Consider the following 17,898-nt stretch of genomic DNA (forward strand, 5'->3'; position numbering starts at 1 on the left):
TTACATTCCAGATAGCCAGTGGAAATCTGCTTTGTTCCTTGTGGAACAGTGCACATTAATTTTGCTTGTATTAAATCCTTGATTTGAATCAGTTCTCTCTTTTGTCATTCAGAAGCTAGCAGTCTAGGGTCTCTTGGCTGATGAAACTGAGTGGTTGATGTTAATTTGGCCAGCGCATGTCCTGTCAGTAAAATGGTAGGCTAGCCTTTTTTCCCCTTCTTTCTTCCTTTCCACTTATTGTTTTTGTTTATCATGTTTTCCCTGTTGGTCACTGTTCTCTTGCATTTATTTCCATACGCTTTCTCAGTGTGCTTAAGAAAGCACTGTATGCAAGAGTAAAATTGCCTTTGTGACAGTAGAAAAATACACAGAAAACATGAGATTTTTCAATTTACCCTGAATAGTTTCTACTGCATTTATTTTGACAAGTCTACCCCCAGAGAATCTGAGATCCACCTTAGTTTTCTTCCTGGGCTTAGTAGCCAGTGTGCAGGATGTAACTGGGCAAAATGGAAGAGCTCTTGGAATCTGAAGGCAAAGCAGAAGGTTTAGCAGTAATTAACATCTTCCACTTCCTGCATGTTTTGGTTTCCTTTCCTGCACCATGCAGTGCTAACACAATATGCCTGTTTGAGTGATAGCCAGAAAATATGGGAGGGAAATGACATGGGATAAAAATCAAATGTTAAATGATATCTCTAGCACACACAAAACCAGACCCAAGTGTTGAAATTTAGATTAGAAGTTTCGAAATACTCTTTTTTAACAGCTATTAAATGCATGTTGTGGTTACCATGCTGCTTAATTGAAACAGATTTAATTTTAATCTCATGTCAAAGTTTGGGCCCAGAGATCACTCTTAAGATAGGCATTTCCTCTGTACGCTCAGAGCACTTCAAGTAATGCAGGAGCTACAGGGCAAAGCCTATTACTGTGTTTTCTATCTTTGGCATTGCATGTTTGGTAATCCACTGCTATGAGCATTAGTTTCCAGGGTATTATCTGAAATGACTTTGTGAAATAGTAGATGGAGTATCTATCAATGAAACAGAGTAGGTTTCTTTGTAGAAACTAAATGATCAGGTGTGAAAGAATAATCACTGGAAAAAGGTCTTTCTCTTTTCTCTTGAATCTTTTGTCTGTTTAGCTAAGTGTCTTGTGTGGCTGCAGTGGAAAGGAGGTGATCAAATAAATTTCAGGTTGTTTTTTTTAAGTTCTACCACCTGTGGATTTTAGCATTACAGAAGTGGACAGAAGAAAACCAGAGCTGCCACATGCCAACTGTTTTCTGGCAAGCAACCTTATCAAAGAAGGGTACCATAGAGAGTAGAGAAATGTGTATATAACACATTTTTGTTTCTTAGCATGTGAAGAGTCAAATTTCCAAAGTGCAAGTTTGAAAGGGAGCATTTTTAATTTTCATTTATACTTAGAGAGAAGACCATGTTTGTCACCACGTGCCTGTCTAAAATTCCTTGTGTTTCCTACTTTAGTGTTCTAAAACAGAAGGAAAAATAGAAGGTGGAGAGGGTTTTTTATTTGCTTTTTTTTTTTAAGTCATAACTTTCAAGTATCTGTGCTTTTAAAACTTGAAAGTAAATTTAACTTGCTATTTCCTTAGCAGCATTTCTTTGAGTTGCCAGTCAAAAAAGTCTAACTCAGACAGTCTGTGTCCTTATTACTGTGAAGAGATTAATGAACTTTAACACTGAAATACAAAAATAGTTAAATCTACTTTGAGTTAAGCTAGTAAGCTCTTTGAGGCATGAGCAGTATGGTATGATGTATAGAAAGGCTAGTTTTGGCTTCAGGTTCCTGTGATACAAATTGCCAGGAGTTTGCAAAATGAGAAAATCAGAACAAATCTTCCCATTGTACATGTAGAAGTCTGTGATGGCATTATAAAAATATTCACCATAGCAAATGATAGACTTACACCTGTCAGCAAGTCATCATGCATGCCTCTCTACTTCTCCCTAGCACATTATTTCTAGAATACCTAGAAGCAAAAGTTGGTTTAGAGGCCGGGGCAGCCTGCAGTGGGTGGTGTTGCTTATGGATGTGTTTCAGTGGTGCATTTTGGACAGATGTGTGGTTGCTTCTCCTGTACTTTCAATATGTTAATGTGCCACTAAGCCGGTGCTGACAGATCCCACTTGTTAGCATGGATGTGGCACAGCAGGAGCACAGTCGTGGGTTTTTGCCATTTCAGAGTGCAGGCAGAGAGAACAGGGGTCATCTGGGCCTGCAATGCGTAGAAACGCTGGTGTTCCTCAGCACATTGCATCTGCCTCAGAGGTGTCCTGAGGGAAAACATCCTGACAACAATTTTTGTCTTGCTCATGCTTATTGCTGTAGTCAACAAAAGCATTAAGCTGGCCATCTGGGGAGGGATTTCCTGCTAATGTAAACACAAATAAACTGAGAGTTAAAAATGGATTTGCTGATGCTAGCGTAGCACTGGAGCAGTATTAATTTCTCTCTCTAAAGCATGAGGTAAAGAGAAAGTAGGTAATGAGTGTATTAGCAGAGCTAAGGACTTCTTTTCATTGCAAATTAGATACCATCATCTCAATCTGTAGAGTATGTTTAGGACCTGAGTCTGCTTTTGGAAATCTTTCACTATAAGTCATCAGAGTTCATACCTTCAGGGTTACCTGAACACAGTGGTGACCTTCTCTGCTGTCGCTTGTAAAATATGCCTTTCACTGCATGGCAAGAATGAGATTTTTGACAAATAGAGTTATGGTATAAAGCAATATCCGGCTATTCCAAAAGACAGGGACATTTTACAGCTGCATCTCTTCTTGAGGTTCTTGTGGAGCTGAAGCAGAACAGTAACCCTTTATTTTTCCTGAGTAGTTTCATCTGTTGAACATATAATGCTATGTGCTTGTGTGTATAGTGCTGTGATAAACAGGATCATGACACTAAAATGACTGAAAAATACTCGATATCTATTTTTTTACACACTTTTGTGGTTGGATCTGCTACAGAGCCCCAAGAATAGCTATAGAGAAAGAACTGGAACAGTGAAACAGGAAAGAACTGCTTTGATTGGTATCGCCACTGAGAAAGACACTTATGAATGTGACATAAATGTAAACTTGTAAATAGGGACTCTGAATAGAAGTGACAGTAGTTTGTTAATCTAAAAATGAGCTTTGGTTGATTAAGATTTGGGGAAGCCAGCTTCCTTCATAATATTTAAATAATCTCATCCAGCCCTTTCCATATAAAATAGACTTAATTTTGTCTTGTTTTATAGAGTGACAGGGTGAAAAAACAAGACACTTTCAGGTTTTGAGATCTGGCAGTCATGTGCTGGGATTTCCCTTGCCAAGTGAGAAAACAAATTCATAAAGGCTTATTTTTATTTGTTACTGATATTCTATTGGATTCTATTGGATCATGGAATAAGATTACTTTGACAAAATCAGGTTTAAGGGATTTGAATGTTTGTCGCTAAGTGGTATGTTGTCCTGATTCTATACCAATGTTTTGGCAAATTCAAAAGCAATCTTCAGAGAAGTTCTGAATGCTCCCATTGCTGGAAGTGTTCAAGACCAGGCTGGATGGAGCTCTGACTAACCAGGTCTAGTGCAAGGTTCCCTACCCGTGGCAGAGGGCTTGGAACAAGATGATCTCTAAGGTTCTTTCCAACCCTAACCAGTCTATGATTCTGTGATTCCATGAATAAAATTGATACAAAGCTTCTGGTATATCAAAACTAGGGAAGTCACGTTGATGGAACTTGAGACCATTTTAAACCCACTCAGTTTGTTTTTTCTGCATAAACTCTAAATAGTATAGGATTGACAATCAGGTTCCATAACTAATGGTCCTGGTAGGCTAGCTTACCCAGAAATCTGCCAATATCATTCCCATTTCTCTTTTTCTCCAGAGTTTCAAGAAAAAAATCTCTTTTCCTGAGTGCTTAGAGATCGCAGTTCTGCATATTTTTAAGCTCTCCAGATTCCAGTTGGGATGCTATAATGGTTTTCCTATTATAAAGAAAACAAAAGCACGATTTTGAAGGATAAGATTATGAGTTCATACACCTGCAATGATGCTTGACCTCCTCACTTCTCCTCAGCTATCCATCTCGTCAAACATGTTCTATTGCTACAAATTTCAGAGCAATTGGAGGTATACTGTGGAAAAAAACCCCCCAAACAACGCCCAAAAGCAACAAAAAGAATCAACAAAGCAATTTCCAAATTTCTTCCTCTCAGCATGGAATTTCCTGCCTGAAAACGCACACTGGTGAAAAGTCAGCCATCATCCAGATCAGAGTCTCAATTCCAAGACGTATTAATGGTGGAGGCTATAATGTGAGACTCTTACAGGTCTTCAGCATGAAGACTTTGTGATTTATGTGACTTTTCTTTAAAAAAGATTGCTTAAAAATGTGCTGTGGCTGGTGCACCTGAAATTGTCAACATAGAGCTTGAAAACCGATCCCGCAGGGAATGTCTTTTGTGAATCACTGAAAAGGAAAGCAATGAAACTGTAAAATATCAGTGACAGCGATGATTAATAGCTTCTGTTTAAAGCATTGCAGGAGAGGTTGTGCAGCAGTATGCAGACAGCAGCATTGATATGGAAAGGAAAATATGACAAAGTACATTCCTAAAGCAATTTTCAGGCAGGTTTTAAGCACCAGAGTAACTCAGAATATAGTCACCTTTGAGGTTATTTTAATTATCCATGGAGATATGTTTTTTGTGGATTGTTATTTTGATGTTTCTTGTTTTCGAAAGTCAAACTTTTTTCTTCTCCATCAGAGCTTAACACTTCTATAAATGTGACTTTTTTTCCCTTTCTGTTATTTTTCAGGGATATATTTTCTATCTCTTACCAACGCTGAAATAGAAGCTGAGAAGAAAAAAAGATGTTGGAAACAATTGGTAATTTTCTTCATTTGTATCACAGTATTTTTGGGGCCAAATCAAGTGCGTAGATAGATTTGGGTCATTGGTATAAACTGCTGAGAGAGATTTTGAGAAAATTATCTCTTCTGATTAAAAATTTGTGTTGTGTTTGGGTTTTTGTATTTGAAAACAGAAGGTGTACCATCATTTGTGTAGTGTATTTAATTTTTAGCCTGTTGTCTTCATTTGGTTGTTTTAATCTTTGCCTGAAAGACATGAAAATGACTCTTTATGTCACTATTTATTTACAATAGTTTGTAGCCACAGTTCCTGTAACTGAATTTTAATGAAAGCTCTTTCACTTTTGTAAACCAGTTCTTGGTGTACAAAAATGTGATTTTTATTGGCTTCTGTTTTGTGCTCTGCCTCTGACTTCCTGCTTCATTAGACATGTTTGGACTGGGATTTTTATTGAGAACTGAACCATTCAAGTCCTCTGTAGTTTGAACAGTAAAGAGAGTTATATTTAAACCTGTTACCTGCTTGTATATGGCTGTTTCTAGACTGCTACTGACTAGAAATAATTATCGCTACAGATACCCATCGGGCCCTCCAGGCCATGGATCGCTTACAGGCAAAACTTCGGAATCGAGGTGACATTGCAAACGAGGAGAAACTCAACTTATTAAAATCAGTACTGCAGAGTCCTCTCTTTAATCAAATTCTGAACCTTCAGACTTCTGTTCAACAACTGAGAGATCAGGTAGGAAAAGCAGCCTTGCCAGGTGCAAGGGAAAAATTGCTAAGGTGGTGCAAAAATGTGTCTACTGGTTGAACAGTGAAATAAAATAGCTTAAACTAAAAATCTGATGCAAAGGTTCAGGGAACTGATGGGGACATACCCCATTGACTTTTCTGGGCTTTGTTGAGACCCATAGTTTGTATATGTGATTTTTAGGTATATGCTCATTACTTACAATGTGCAGGGTAGGGAAATGGTGATTTCGGGTGCAGGGTTGACACAATGCATTTTGTCTCTGCCATTCAAAAGGAGAATTCTTTCTATGAGGTCTTAGGACTTTTATCCTAGGAGCCTCTTATTGCCCTCTTGTGTCTTACCCTGCTAAAATGATAGTGTAAAAGGGAGGCTGTGGAATGTTGATTTCAGAAGGACATGGGGATGTTATTTTTTCTTGTTATAGGAATAAAAGATCAAAGAGAAACCTCCTTTTTGCTTGCTCAGGGTACTAAGTAAAAGTGTTACTTTTCTGCATGTTTTCAATGAGAGTGAGAAAAAGGTTGGCTATAATGGCTATATTGACTTATTTATTGTTACTGTAATTTTTTTGTCAGCAGAATAAGAACTTGTAAAATATAAAAATTAGTCCAGTAATTGAATTAGGACTCAACTGTGTATCTGCAAATAGTTGTTCCTCTTGACTCCCACAAGATGGGCAGCTCTGTCTGGTATGCAGAAATGCTGAAGTGGGAGAATGCAGACCCTGCACATGAACCTTATCATCAGTGTGGAGCCACGTCTGGTCTCTGCCCGGACTGTGGTGGTGAGGATTCCTCACAGTCTTCACACTACTTCAACTGTGTGGCAGAAGAGCACAATATGGCCCTTTATTGTTTCTTGTCGATCATCCTAATGCTGTTTTGCACAGGCAAGAAATAAATTAGAATGGTGTCCACAGTGCTGCATTCATCACCATGTTTTTCAGATTTTGCCTATGTCATATTTAGACAATCGATGATATTGGAGCGATTAAAAAAAATCTAGGAAAAAACCCTGTCCTGAAGGTTTGTTTGCTCTCCTATTTGAAAATGAGAATTTAACAGTGACATTCAGAAATTGTGTGAATTATGTGGTGCAGACCCTGGGAACACAAAGTGAGAAATGAAAGTGTGCCTGAAACGTTAATGGGAGTTTGGTGAAAAGACAAATTAAATTTTCACTTCCGGACATTCACTGTGAAATTAAAGGATGGTTATCTTTTTTAAATACAGTTGCCTAAATTAGAAAATGATACTACGTATGGGTAATTTAAAACATATATTTTGTAAAAAGCAAGTAATAATTTTACCATCTGTCCTGACTCTGCAGGTTTATTTGTGCAGTAACTTTAGTGGCCTGCGCATGTTGCATGGTACGTATCCTGGTACAAGGATATGTATCCTGTAACAAGGAAGCTACTTGGATGTGACTTCCCTTTTTGATAGGCGGTTATACGAACATTTACACAAGTAAATGTATATTTCCAGAATTCTTAGATTTGTATCAGCTCTTCATCCTGTATTTTCTCTGTAGAATCATTTCTTCCCAGTAATATAACATGAGATTGTCTGTTTTTTCTTGGTGTTATTTAAATATTTACAAAACATACTGAAACAGGACAAAGGATAAAAGCATGAAATAGGCATCAATGTTAAAAAAAATTGTACTTCTTGGTATTTTCAAAGGCTAATTTTTGAGGACACCCTTTTTGTGACTGACAGGGTACTGTGCTTTTGAAACTCTTAAACTACGAATAAAAGAAAACTGCAAACCATGTGAATAGTGACCAGGCTTTTTGGCCAAGCCATGCCAGATTGAGGAAGGAGACAAGTTTTTTCCCAAGCAGTTGTGGTCAGAGCTGTGTTTGAGTCGGGATGACATGGTGCTGAGCTGTGCAATGACGCGATGTTGCGGTCTCTACCCAGCTGAGATTAGAATGGCGAATTTTTTTTTATGTTTAATGATGAGCTACAATGATAGTTGAATGGGGATTTGTTTCCTAAAGTGAAGTGTGACAGTCTATTTAAGCTGCTCCTGTATTTTTAATCAGTTTTTAAAGAGCTATGAGACTATTGCAAAATTATCAGAAGGCCATCTTTTAGGATAGTAGAGATTGAAAGAGGGGGTGGGAGCAGAGAAGCCAGAATAGCAATTTACTTTCTAAGTCATACGAATTCCCTGCAAGTATCCCAGCAGAAGCAGGTCACCCAGTGAGACTTCATTGTGGGCCTGTAGTGGCCTCAATAAATTTGAGGGTAGGATGTATTCCTGGCTTGAGGCACTGCGTCTGGAAGGCATAGGGATGATAGTGAAAGCCCTGCCTTCTGTTTGTGCAGTGTGTGGACTGAGTGTATGTTGCTTTTTCTGAATGTTGGGGAATCATGATGCTAAAGTCAGCAAATCTGATGCTTTGCTGCTTATTGTTAAAAGTTGTTTGGGTTTTTTTCCTTTCTTAAACTAACAAGCAGGATTTGTTTGCACTGCAAAACTGTCATTGTGAAGTTAAGAACTGAAGTGGAAAAGTCAAGGCACAGCAAAGGGTTGTTTTTTTTTTTAAGAATTACTGTTTTGACTTTACTAGTCACTTGAGCTGGGGAGCACTGAAGGAAATAGTTTTTTTGCTATCTTCTTCTGTCCTTTATTCTTCAGTGAATGCTTGTTTTCTCATGTTAAAGAACCGTCTAGTTGTTTAAAGATAAGGAAGCAACAGAAAAACAAGGCAGAGATTGTGATGTTTTAAACTTTTCAATAATATTTATTTTCTTTATAAAATATTTTAAAGAAAATACTCAGACCATGCTAGCATTCCTCTTCTGCTTCTTTTCCTTTCCTTTTTGTCTTCCCCTCATCCACCTCCTCTTCTTCCCCCACGTCCCCCCACCCCCCTTCCATTCCAGTCAGGGCTCTGCCAGAGCAAAATAACCCTCCCTTGGCTGAGCTGCATTCCTCAGATTTTTTGTTTTACTTGAGTTTGACAATAGTTTTTCCTTCACAGTAGTGGCTGGGATAGCTGAGTGTCAGTGCTAGAGAGGATTTAGGGAAGAAGTGATAAATTTTGTCTTCTCGTATTGCCTGTAAACACTTGCTGTGTTTGCACAGCTGGAGATGTTTGGTTCACATTCTTCCCTGTTCACTAACAACCTGTTAGCTCAGTGTTTGGAAATGAAGTGCTCATGAGAAATGCTAGTTTGGGATCTGCTTCATGCACCCTGAGGATGGAGTCGTAAAGGTGCGGTCATCAGAGGGGTGCTGGTGCCACTGCCTGTTCTGGGAGCTTGGAGGCTTTCTCTGTAGGGCCAGGGGCACCTCGCAGTGCTGGGCTCAAGCAGCCTTTGCCTTGCGCTTCGCTTCCTGTCTTCCGGTGCATCGCTGTTGCAGCTGACCTTTTTGCTGTTGAGGATTCTTGCAGTCAGGTGAAATACTGCCCTGTGCTTCTTGGAGTGTTCAAGGGCCGGTGCTCAATGGCTGGGGCACAGAAACACTGAAAATTTGTTCTCGTCCAAGCTGAGACTTAGAAATGTTGAGGACATTGCTTTAAATGTTGATACACTGTTAAAAAAATATTTTGAGCAACTGCATGTAAGCAGTACTTGATTGTATTTAGCATCTATCTGTGTGACTAACATAAATTTTATCATACTCGGTGGTATTTATGAATTTTTCTTTTAGTCTTATGCAAATTATGTCCACATTGGAATTTCTATGTACAGTTCAGAGAAAGCCAATCAAGGAAAATGACATAAGCCAGTTTATAAAACATAGCAATATTCTGTCATAGGGTACTTATGCAATCACAGTGCTGTAAAGCTATTTCTTGATGGAATTATGGTGAATTTATTACTGCAAAGTAGTGCAATTTAGAAGTTACAAAAAATATTTCATGCAACCACAAGAGCACCATAATTTTAAGATTTGCTGCCCCTGGAATGTCATATACTTCTGTCGTTAGCAAGAATATACACCAGTTCTTCTGAACTTTTTCATGCTATAAGCCTGGATTTCAGGAGGGTCAGGGAAGAGAGTGGTCCTCACGTTTCTGCTTATGATTTGTCTGGGGATTCTGAATTTATACCTTAAGTACCATTATAACTGTCGTTATAAATGTTTTTTATGGTTTTTAAAGTGTAACCATGTGTGTTTCAGAAGAGGAGGCATTGTGACTTGTGAGTTTTTTGAACATACACATGCACACAACTTCCCTCTGTTAACAGTTTAAGATTTTTTTCTTGGATTTTCAGAAGTCAGACAGCACTTCACATGGGATTGGCTTCCTGTGCTAAGCACATCCTTCATTGAACATGTAGCCATGTTTAAAAAAAGGTGTGATGAAAATTAGATGTTGCTCTCAGTTGCTCCTGATATGGTTGTGTTCAATACTGTGTTGTAACTGTGCTGTTGTACTGAAGTTTTGAGGGGAAGCTTTTAAAGTTCTAGTTAAGCTAGTGTGGATTGGAGGGTTATTTTTTCCTTTTCCTGTTATATATAGTGTGCAACACTTCTTCTCAGTTGATATCTTAACCATCAAGCAAATAAAAACCATCCATTGTCTTCAGAATAAGGGAGTTATTGCTTAGTTATGGACAATGTCTTAGAAAAGCATGAACAACTACCATCTTGTGCTTCGAAAGGTGGAAGGAGTGGGAGAGGTCAGTCGATTCCTGTGTGCTTACAGTGATGTCCCAGCTCATACAAGTATGGAGAAGGGATGAAATTTCAAACTGAGAAGGTGAGCACTATATTGCCAGTTTGAACAGGATTTGGTCAATGAAAATACAATGTAAAACTTAAAAATTAGTTGGCCTGGAGCTGATTCTGTTTTAGCATGGGAATGTCCAAGTTCTCTACCAGAGAGAAAACCATAAATCCCTAAGGACATTGTCATATCTTAATTGAAGAACTCCTTCAAACTTAAATAGAGAAGAATATGGTGATACTGGGCAGATGTTCAGGTGGAAGTTAAAGTGCCCATCATATCTGCTGTTGGAACATTGCAAACAGTGAAATGACCTGCCTAAAGCAATCAATCCACTGTTAAGTAGTACTAGGAGAACATATATAGATCATAATACAGGATGGGCCCAGAGGTCCCTCTGCATACTGAAGGTTGTCCTATATGGGATATTGAGTGGTACAAGAAGTGTCTTAGATTCAGATAAGGCATAAAATACAGTTCATTGTAAGGGCAACGTGTTGTTCTCTGTAACCTTTTATTTTTGATGTGTAGTTCCATTTTTTCCCTTGCTGTTTTTACAGGAAGTCTGATTGTATATTAGAAAAAAAAACTGTATCACGATGTAAACACCTCTTGTGTCATTCACGCTATTCTAAAATTGTCATAATTTTGAATTACTGTGGCTTGACATATCTTCTTGTGCATTTCATGATTTTTCTAATGCAACTTGCTCCCTGCACATTTTTGTGTAAAGGAGTACTCTAGAGGCAGAAATGATATAGACTTTTTATCCAGATTTCACAAGCTGGTGGTATTGTCTCTATGTTAGCATTCTTCACACCGTTTGGTAACATGGAATAAACTTAGAGCAGTGGGTCTGCAACTACAGTCAGCTTCTGCAGCTTAAAATTCTGTTTCTGTCCTTTTTTGCCTGCATGGCTCTTTCTTTGTAAAGCAGAAGGGGTTCTAGCTTTCTGTTCACAGACTTAAATCTTGCTTTTAGCACTATTGTAGGATTGTAGAAATGTAAAAATGTTACACAGAAACAGTTAAGACTGGTTAATTGCAGTGGTGTTAGATGTTAAATACTTTTAGGATTGATAATTTCACTCATGACAATTTTTATGTGGGAAGAACTATAATAGCAGGATCTACAAGAAGATTTGAAGGTGGAGGAGAACAAGAAATAAAGCACATATTTGACCAAGTTCAGGTATATACTTTTATACATTGAAATGGAGGACATTTGGAAGGTGGAATTGAATTAACCTATCATATGGCCTCATGCAGGTGAGAAATGCAGTATGTCATAGGCTTCACTAGTTTCAAATCTGTTCATATAATATAAGGAGAAATTTTGTATTCACAGAAGGGTAGAATTTGATTATGTCTCTGGATGTTGTGAAACAAGGCTTGTCTACCTGTGCCTTATGTGCTTGTTGACATGAATGTATGTGGTTAAAAAAGTGCATACGTGCACATTTTTTAGGTATTATGATTTATTTGTAACATAACCCAATTGACTGCTCACAAATACTCAGATGACAGAACATAATCAATATGTTATGGAAATATCTGAATTCCAGACATCCAGATTTTCCTCTTAAAAGTTTTTTATAGCAGAGCAGGCTAAGAACTGCTTTTTCCCATTGCTGTCTTATAGTATTTTTATTTTAACTTGAAGGTCTTCCCAGGCACATAAGTTGTTCAGCTAAAGACATTTGTTTTATTGCATTTTCCTAAAGTACCCAGATGAGATGGAATTGTGTGACGGAGAGCAATATTGACCTTTTAATGACTGGACTGTTGGGAGAATGATATGATAAACCTAATAGAAGTAACATGCTTAAGCAGTTGAGACTGGTGCAGTAGACATTTTAGAATATATTTACAATTCTGAAATTTTTGTTGATACATGAAGTTTAAAAATATGACTTTAAGGAAGGGGAACCCTAGTCTTCTGTATTGTGGTACAGAATGCTAGCGAATTTGCACTGTAAAACTATGAAAAGTATTTGAAACTTCAGTACTGTGGTTAGTGTGCCAGGCAAGTATGCGGCAAATCTATGTGGAGTAAAATGGTTCGTGTTGACAGTCAACAGGCAAGCGGGACAACAGCCAAATGAGGGTTTCTGCTCATCTCTCAGGTGAGCTTTGTATCGCCAGCAGCCATTCATTACATTTGTTGGCAGAGACCTGCTTGAAAAGAGGTAGTTTACTATGGCTGGGCAAAATGGAGAAATTTCTCATTTTCTTTTCTGTTCTAAGAGAATGGTATTGTCAAGTCTGTCTGTGTAAAGGTACAGTTTTGATTTTCAGAGCAGCCTGGTCTGGTGGTTTTAGACTTGTTCAGTAATTTTGTATTTAATTCTAGCTCATGTAGATAGTCACATTGGTAGTGCATTGTGATGCAGAAACCATGACCAGTGAAATTTGTCTTCTATGTAGCTGGTGAGGTTTCTTTCTTTTTTTCATTAATATACACATACTTTATTTTTTTCTTGTAAAATAAGTGATACATTTGTTTGGGTTTTGTTTTGTTTTTTTTTAATACTGTTACTGTAGAAAAAGTTTGGTAATACTTGTTTACATCTACCACTGTGATGGAATACTTCAAGATGATAGGAACAAATTAATTTTAGGCAATTTTAAATTGTTCTTGTCAATTTCTGTGTTTTATGCTGGTAGTTCACAACTTTACATTGATTATAAATATCAAAGGTAATTTTTCTTTTTAAAATGTCTTTTTGAAATTGCAAATTGGTATTTCAGGTACATTTAAGAATCAATTGACTTACTATGATGCTTTTATGTAGGCAGGAGATTTTTGCTGTGTCTATAAATCTGTGTTGCCATCAATCTTTTACAGGTAAATATTGCACCCTCCATACATTCCACTGATGAATTCCCTCAGCTTCTCCATCATGGTGTGAACATGGGGTCCTTGCCACTTAATGAGTCATATTTGTTGGCTCAGCAGAATGGCAGCCCAGCTAATGTGCTAGAAGCATCAATGAGATCCATTACTCCTCAGATTAATGGAAAGTCCTCTAGTGATGACTTCGAGCAGCTGATCAGAAACATGTCCCAGGTAAACTTGTCTTACAGTAACCACAGAATGTGGATTACTGATTATCTGATGATTAAAATACATGTATGCTTACTTAAAAGCAATTGTGTTATTACGCAGACCAGAGCTCACTTCCTATGTAAAATAAAAGTAACCTTTTAATTTGAGGAACAATTAGTAAATGAGAAAGCAGGTGAAAAAGTGGTCTTGACATTGTCGCTGCTGAGTTACTGTCCTTAGCTGGCCTGTGTGTGTCTCACAGATCAGCATCCCATTATCTTTTTATGCACATTGTAGAACTGCCTCTCTGTGCATGGGGGAGATACTTTGTCAGAGCATCCTCTTGTATGCATAACTAACGACAACTAGACTTTCTTGGAAATTAAATGGAAAATTCCTTTTTGGCCTTGCTGTGTAATCTTACTACTTTCCTGTAGCAGCCAGAAATGATGTACAAGTCCCTACAGTGGCTGGAGCTGGGAATGCCCAGGCATATATTCTAGGATTGTTGTAATTAATCTGTAAAAAAGTCTGATAGGAGAAGTCTAATGCTTTTATGGAGAGCCTTTTGCATAGTCCTACTTTTTTCATCTTTCTGAAATTCTTCCTCTTTTTCTAGTTTTGCTTGAAAGTTGACCTGTACCCTCTAAAATTTTATAGATGCATATCCTACTTTAGTCACTACTAAGCTTAAAGTCTGTATATTTAGCTGTTCTTCCCTGATTTCCTCTTCGGGGCTGTGGTAGTCTTTTATTTCTCAAATCTTTTCTGTATGATAGGAAAAAATCGGAAATGAACAACTATGTTTCAGTTATTAGCTTGTATAGTCTTGCCCAACTGTAACTGTAACTGGCAAATTAGCAACTAATTTCCAAGTTGTTTATAACATTCATTATTACTACTTTTCAACATTTTTAACCTTTTAACATTTGTACCCTTTTTTTTAACTTCTGCTGAATAGGGTCGTCTTGTTGAGACAATTGAGCTTATTAAACCTCTAAGTGGTGGTCTGGGCTTCAGTGTTGTGGGACTCAAGAGTGAAAACAGGGGAGAACTAGGAATATTTGTGCAAGAAATCCAGGAGGGAAGTGTGGCACATAGGTAAGAAAACTATTGGAATATTTTACTATCCCAAATGTTAATATGACAGTGCAGTTTAGTTGTGTTAGTGCTGTTATTTTTGTGGTACAAGAGCATGTTTCTCTCATATCCTAAGCATCATTGCAGATGTAAAATTACTTAACACTGCAATTTTTGTGATGTTGGAACAGGACAACATATGATGTGTTCTGAATTTATTAAAACTACTTATATCCTTCTCTGTGGTTTGTTTATAATATCTCCTTTTAAATAGGGAAAAAGGGGAGGCTGCCATTCTTCGTTGTGTCTTTTAACACTGAAATCCATATTTTGCCATCCTCGAATGCACTGACTAATTTTATGCAAAATAGTCAGCTGTAACTAGCAGTGTTATTTGTAAGGTATGGCCCACTGAGCAGGTGGGAAAACAAGCTTTAAAGTCAAGCAAGGCTTGACCTAAACTCAGAGATATTCAAAGAGATAGTAAGTTGATGTTACAGAAGCTCAGCAATAATAATAGCTTGCTGAAAATATACTTTAGGCTTAAACTCAAATTTCACAAGGAGTGTTGAGAGAAATGGATTTCTGCTGTAAGAACAGCCCAAGGGAGCAAACAAACCTAGTGGTAAACGGCAGCAGTGCAGGGTTCACTGCAGGCTGGTGAGGTGTATCAGTGATCAAGGAACCTGGCCAGAGCTACTTTGCAGTGAACTCTGTATGTTGTGTGGGGAGGTGTGAGTCATGTTAATTCTATTTTTTGCTGTACTGTAGGGAGAAGTTTTTGGATTATTTGTGATCTGTACACTGTATTTTTAACAGAGGCCAGAGCATGGTCTGCAGAGTTAATTCAGTTACAGAAAGCATCATGCTCTACTTATTCACAATATTTTCTAATTTGCCTAAATTTCCCCCTTTTTTCTTTCTTCCCATTCAAGTGGTATTTGCTTTTACTTCTTTTATTGCATGGAGATGAGACCTGTCTTTACTGAATCAGGCCCTGCCTGATTCATTGTCCAGAAGAGAAACATTCAACAACTGTTTCAGGGGTCATAAATGAGAAAGGCCCTGGCAATAATAAGTCTTCAAGAGCACTCTGGAAAACAGTTCGAATTCACAAGTGAAATTCTTTTTCCTGAATGCTGTAACTGAGCTTCCACCGTGTAGGTACTCACAAAAGCTGGTGTAGTAGGGATCCTTGTTTTCATTGCTGCCCTTTGTTTTCGAAGTGTTGGCACTTTAGGATGCAAAGAATTGGTGAAGGAAGTAGCAGGTAATTCAACTTTGTGGACTTCATGCACTTCCTTTGGATTAGGTCTAGGGAAGGGCTCAGTGTGTAATTTTACAGTAGTGCTTCCTTTGTCAGAAAGCAAAGAGGTTTTTTTTTAATTTTTTTCCCTTTGCATAAAAGGGATCTGTTTTATCATTTTCATTCTCTTTTTTTATTTCCCTAGCCTTCTTTTTTTTTCTTTTTTCTTTTCCTTTTTTTTCCTTGTTTTTCATCAAAACAAAATTTGTTTCTGTAACATCTTGATGAAAGTGTGTTCCACTCCACAGTTTGATGAATATTCAGGATGGGGGCACTGAACGAAGTGGAGCACTTGATGTATAAAGCAAGAGGCTCAAAGTCAGGAATAAACACAAGCTCCTAGGCTGTGTTTGGGAGTGACTGAGATTAATATGCTTAGTCTCGCATGGGGGTATGGGGAGAAGAAAGCTGGCTAGGGGGTAGTAGCCAGGGGACAGTGGCAGTGGGATTAGCTTCAAAGGAAGCAATCACCAGGGTGCCGCATCAACTCCTTTCAGCAAAACTGCAGGGAGGGATTAAAAAGTGGGGGGAATAGAGACTGGGTTATTAAAAATACTGGAAAATTGTCAAAATATTGCAATTTCTGTGGCAATGCTTCCTTGGTTTTTCTGATTTGTTTATTTTGTCATCCCCCTTCCCTGTTTACATCTATGTGACAGAGATGGAAAGCTGAAGGAAGCAGATCAAATCCTTGCTATTAATGGACAAGCCCTTGATCAGACAATTACGCATCAACAGGCTATCAGCATCCTGCAGAAAGCAAAAGATAATGTCCAGCTAGTTGTGGCCAGGGGCACTTTTCCTCAGCTCATCAGTCCTGTAGTTTCCCGGTCTCCATCTGCTGCTAGTACAGTTTCAGCCCATTCCAACCCGGTGAGTATACCTCAAACATCTGTGTATTCAGTTCTGGTCATGTATGTACTTACTGCATATAGGATTTTGAGACATTTTTTGTAACTTGTATATACACGCCTTCAAATTTCTCGAGGCTTTTCTTCTATTTATCTTTACTGTACCTTGCCCTTGCAAAGAGTAGAAAATATTCAGGTTTACTGGGGGGAAATCTTCATCTTGGATGTATTCCTTCCTCTCATCTGCCAAATTATCTGTATCTACCAGTGCAAATATAGCGTATTTACCTTGATGAAGCTTTATTTTGAGATTGCAGTAAACAAGATCTTTTTTTTTCCTTGCCTTCTGCTTGGGCAAACAGAATTTTTTGAGGCATTGCAATCTGATCCACACCACCAGCTGAATGGGTACTTGTGTGTTTGTTTCTCTGTTCTGTTAGCGTCGGGGATCCAAGTAGAGTAACAAGTAACATTAAAATGCATGGATGCATTTTAGGACCCCCCAGAAAACAGCTCTGCTACAATTCCTTTCTTTTGAATGCTGGTGTCTTACTCATGTAATACCTTGTTGTCCTGGGATGAAACAACCTGTCTTTAGTTTCTGTAGGTTTTGCTGTTCAGTCATCTGTGGCCCTTCTTTAAGGGAGTCGATAACCAGCAGTATAGAGAGCAATTGGTCTGAAAAAAGCAGCTGGTTTAGTGGTTTTTTTAATCATTAGCATAAAATTTTTAGTGAAAGAATGTCAGAATTATTCTTTTCATCTGTGTGCAGGAATGCAGCTGACTGACCTTAGCTTTCCTGCCAGCACATAGGAGAGGCCTACTCTCTTCCAATATTGCTATGACACTTTTCTCTATGTGATTGCCTCTGTATTCTCCAAACAACTTCCCTTGCTTGAAAAAATGTTCCTTTTAAACATACCACAGCTTTTGGTTTTTTAGCGTGCTTTTCCCAGTGCTTGTTTTCTCTTTGCTTTCAAATGCAGCGTATTAGGTGCTGTCCTTTTTCCTTCAGGCTTTGGGTGATCATCATTGGTTTATGTTAAGACTGTGGATTTCCAAACAGGTACCACAGGGCTTTGAATTTGCAATACCTGGATTATGCCAAAATAAATGCTTCCTTCAAGATCCTACCTAATGTAGGACCAGCTGCAGTTTCAAGTTTCCGATGAGCGTACGGTGTGGCGTATTCTTCAAGAGAAAGCACACCATGAGCTTCCAGTTGTCCCTTCAAGTAGTGCCCCATATGAGCAAACTAGCATTTGTC

At 38.1% G+C, this 17,898-nt stretch overlaps 1 protein-coding gene across 12 annotated transcripts in view; it reads left to right on the forward strand.

Moving 5' to 3' along the window:
* The first annotated feature begins 4,838 nt into the window (after positions 1-4,838).
* Positions 4,839-17,898, forward strand: part of MPDZ (multiple PDZ domain crumbs cell polarity complex component) — a 101,900-nt gene continuing 88,840 nt past the window's right edge. For all 12 annotated transcript variants that reach the window (XM_018070339.2, XM_018070340.2, XM_018070344.2 and 9 more), the window contains exons 1-5: positions 4,839-4,910; positions 5,471-5,637; positions 13,194-13,415; positions 14,356-14,495; positions 16,440-16,653. In XM_018070339.2, the coding sequence (XP_017925828.2) occupies positions 4,895-4,910; positions 5,471-5,637; positions 13,194-13,415; positions 14,356-14,495; positions 16,440-16,653 (759 nt within the window). In that variant the 5' untranslated portion in view covers positions 4,839-4,894. The remainder of the gene's footprint in view (positions 4,911-5,470; positions 5,638-13,193; positions 13,416-14,355; positions 14,496-16,439; positions 16,654-17,898) is intronic.

Source organism: Manacus vitellinus, unplaced genomic scaffold (assembly GCF_001715985.3).
Source record: "Manacus vitellinus isolate BGI_N305 unplaced genomic scaffold, ASM171598v3 scaffold_18_pilon, whole genome shotgun sequence".
NCBI lineage: Eukaryota > Metazoa > Chordata > Aves > Passeriformes > Pipridae > Manacus > Manacus vitellinus.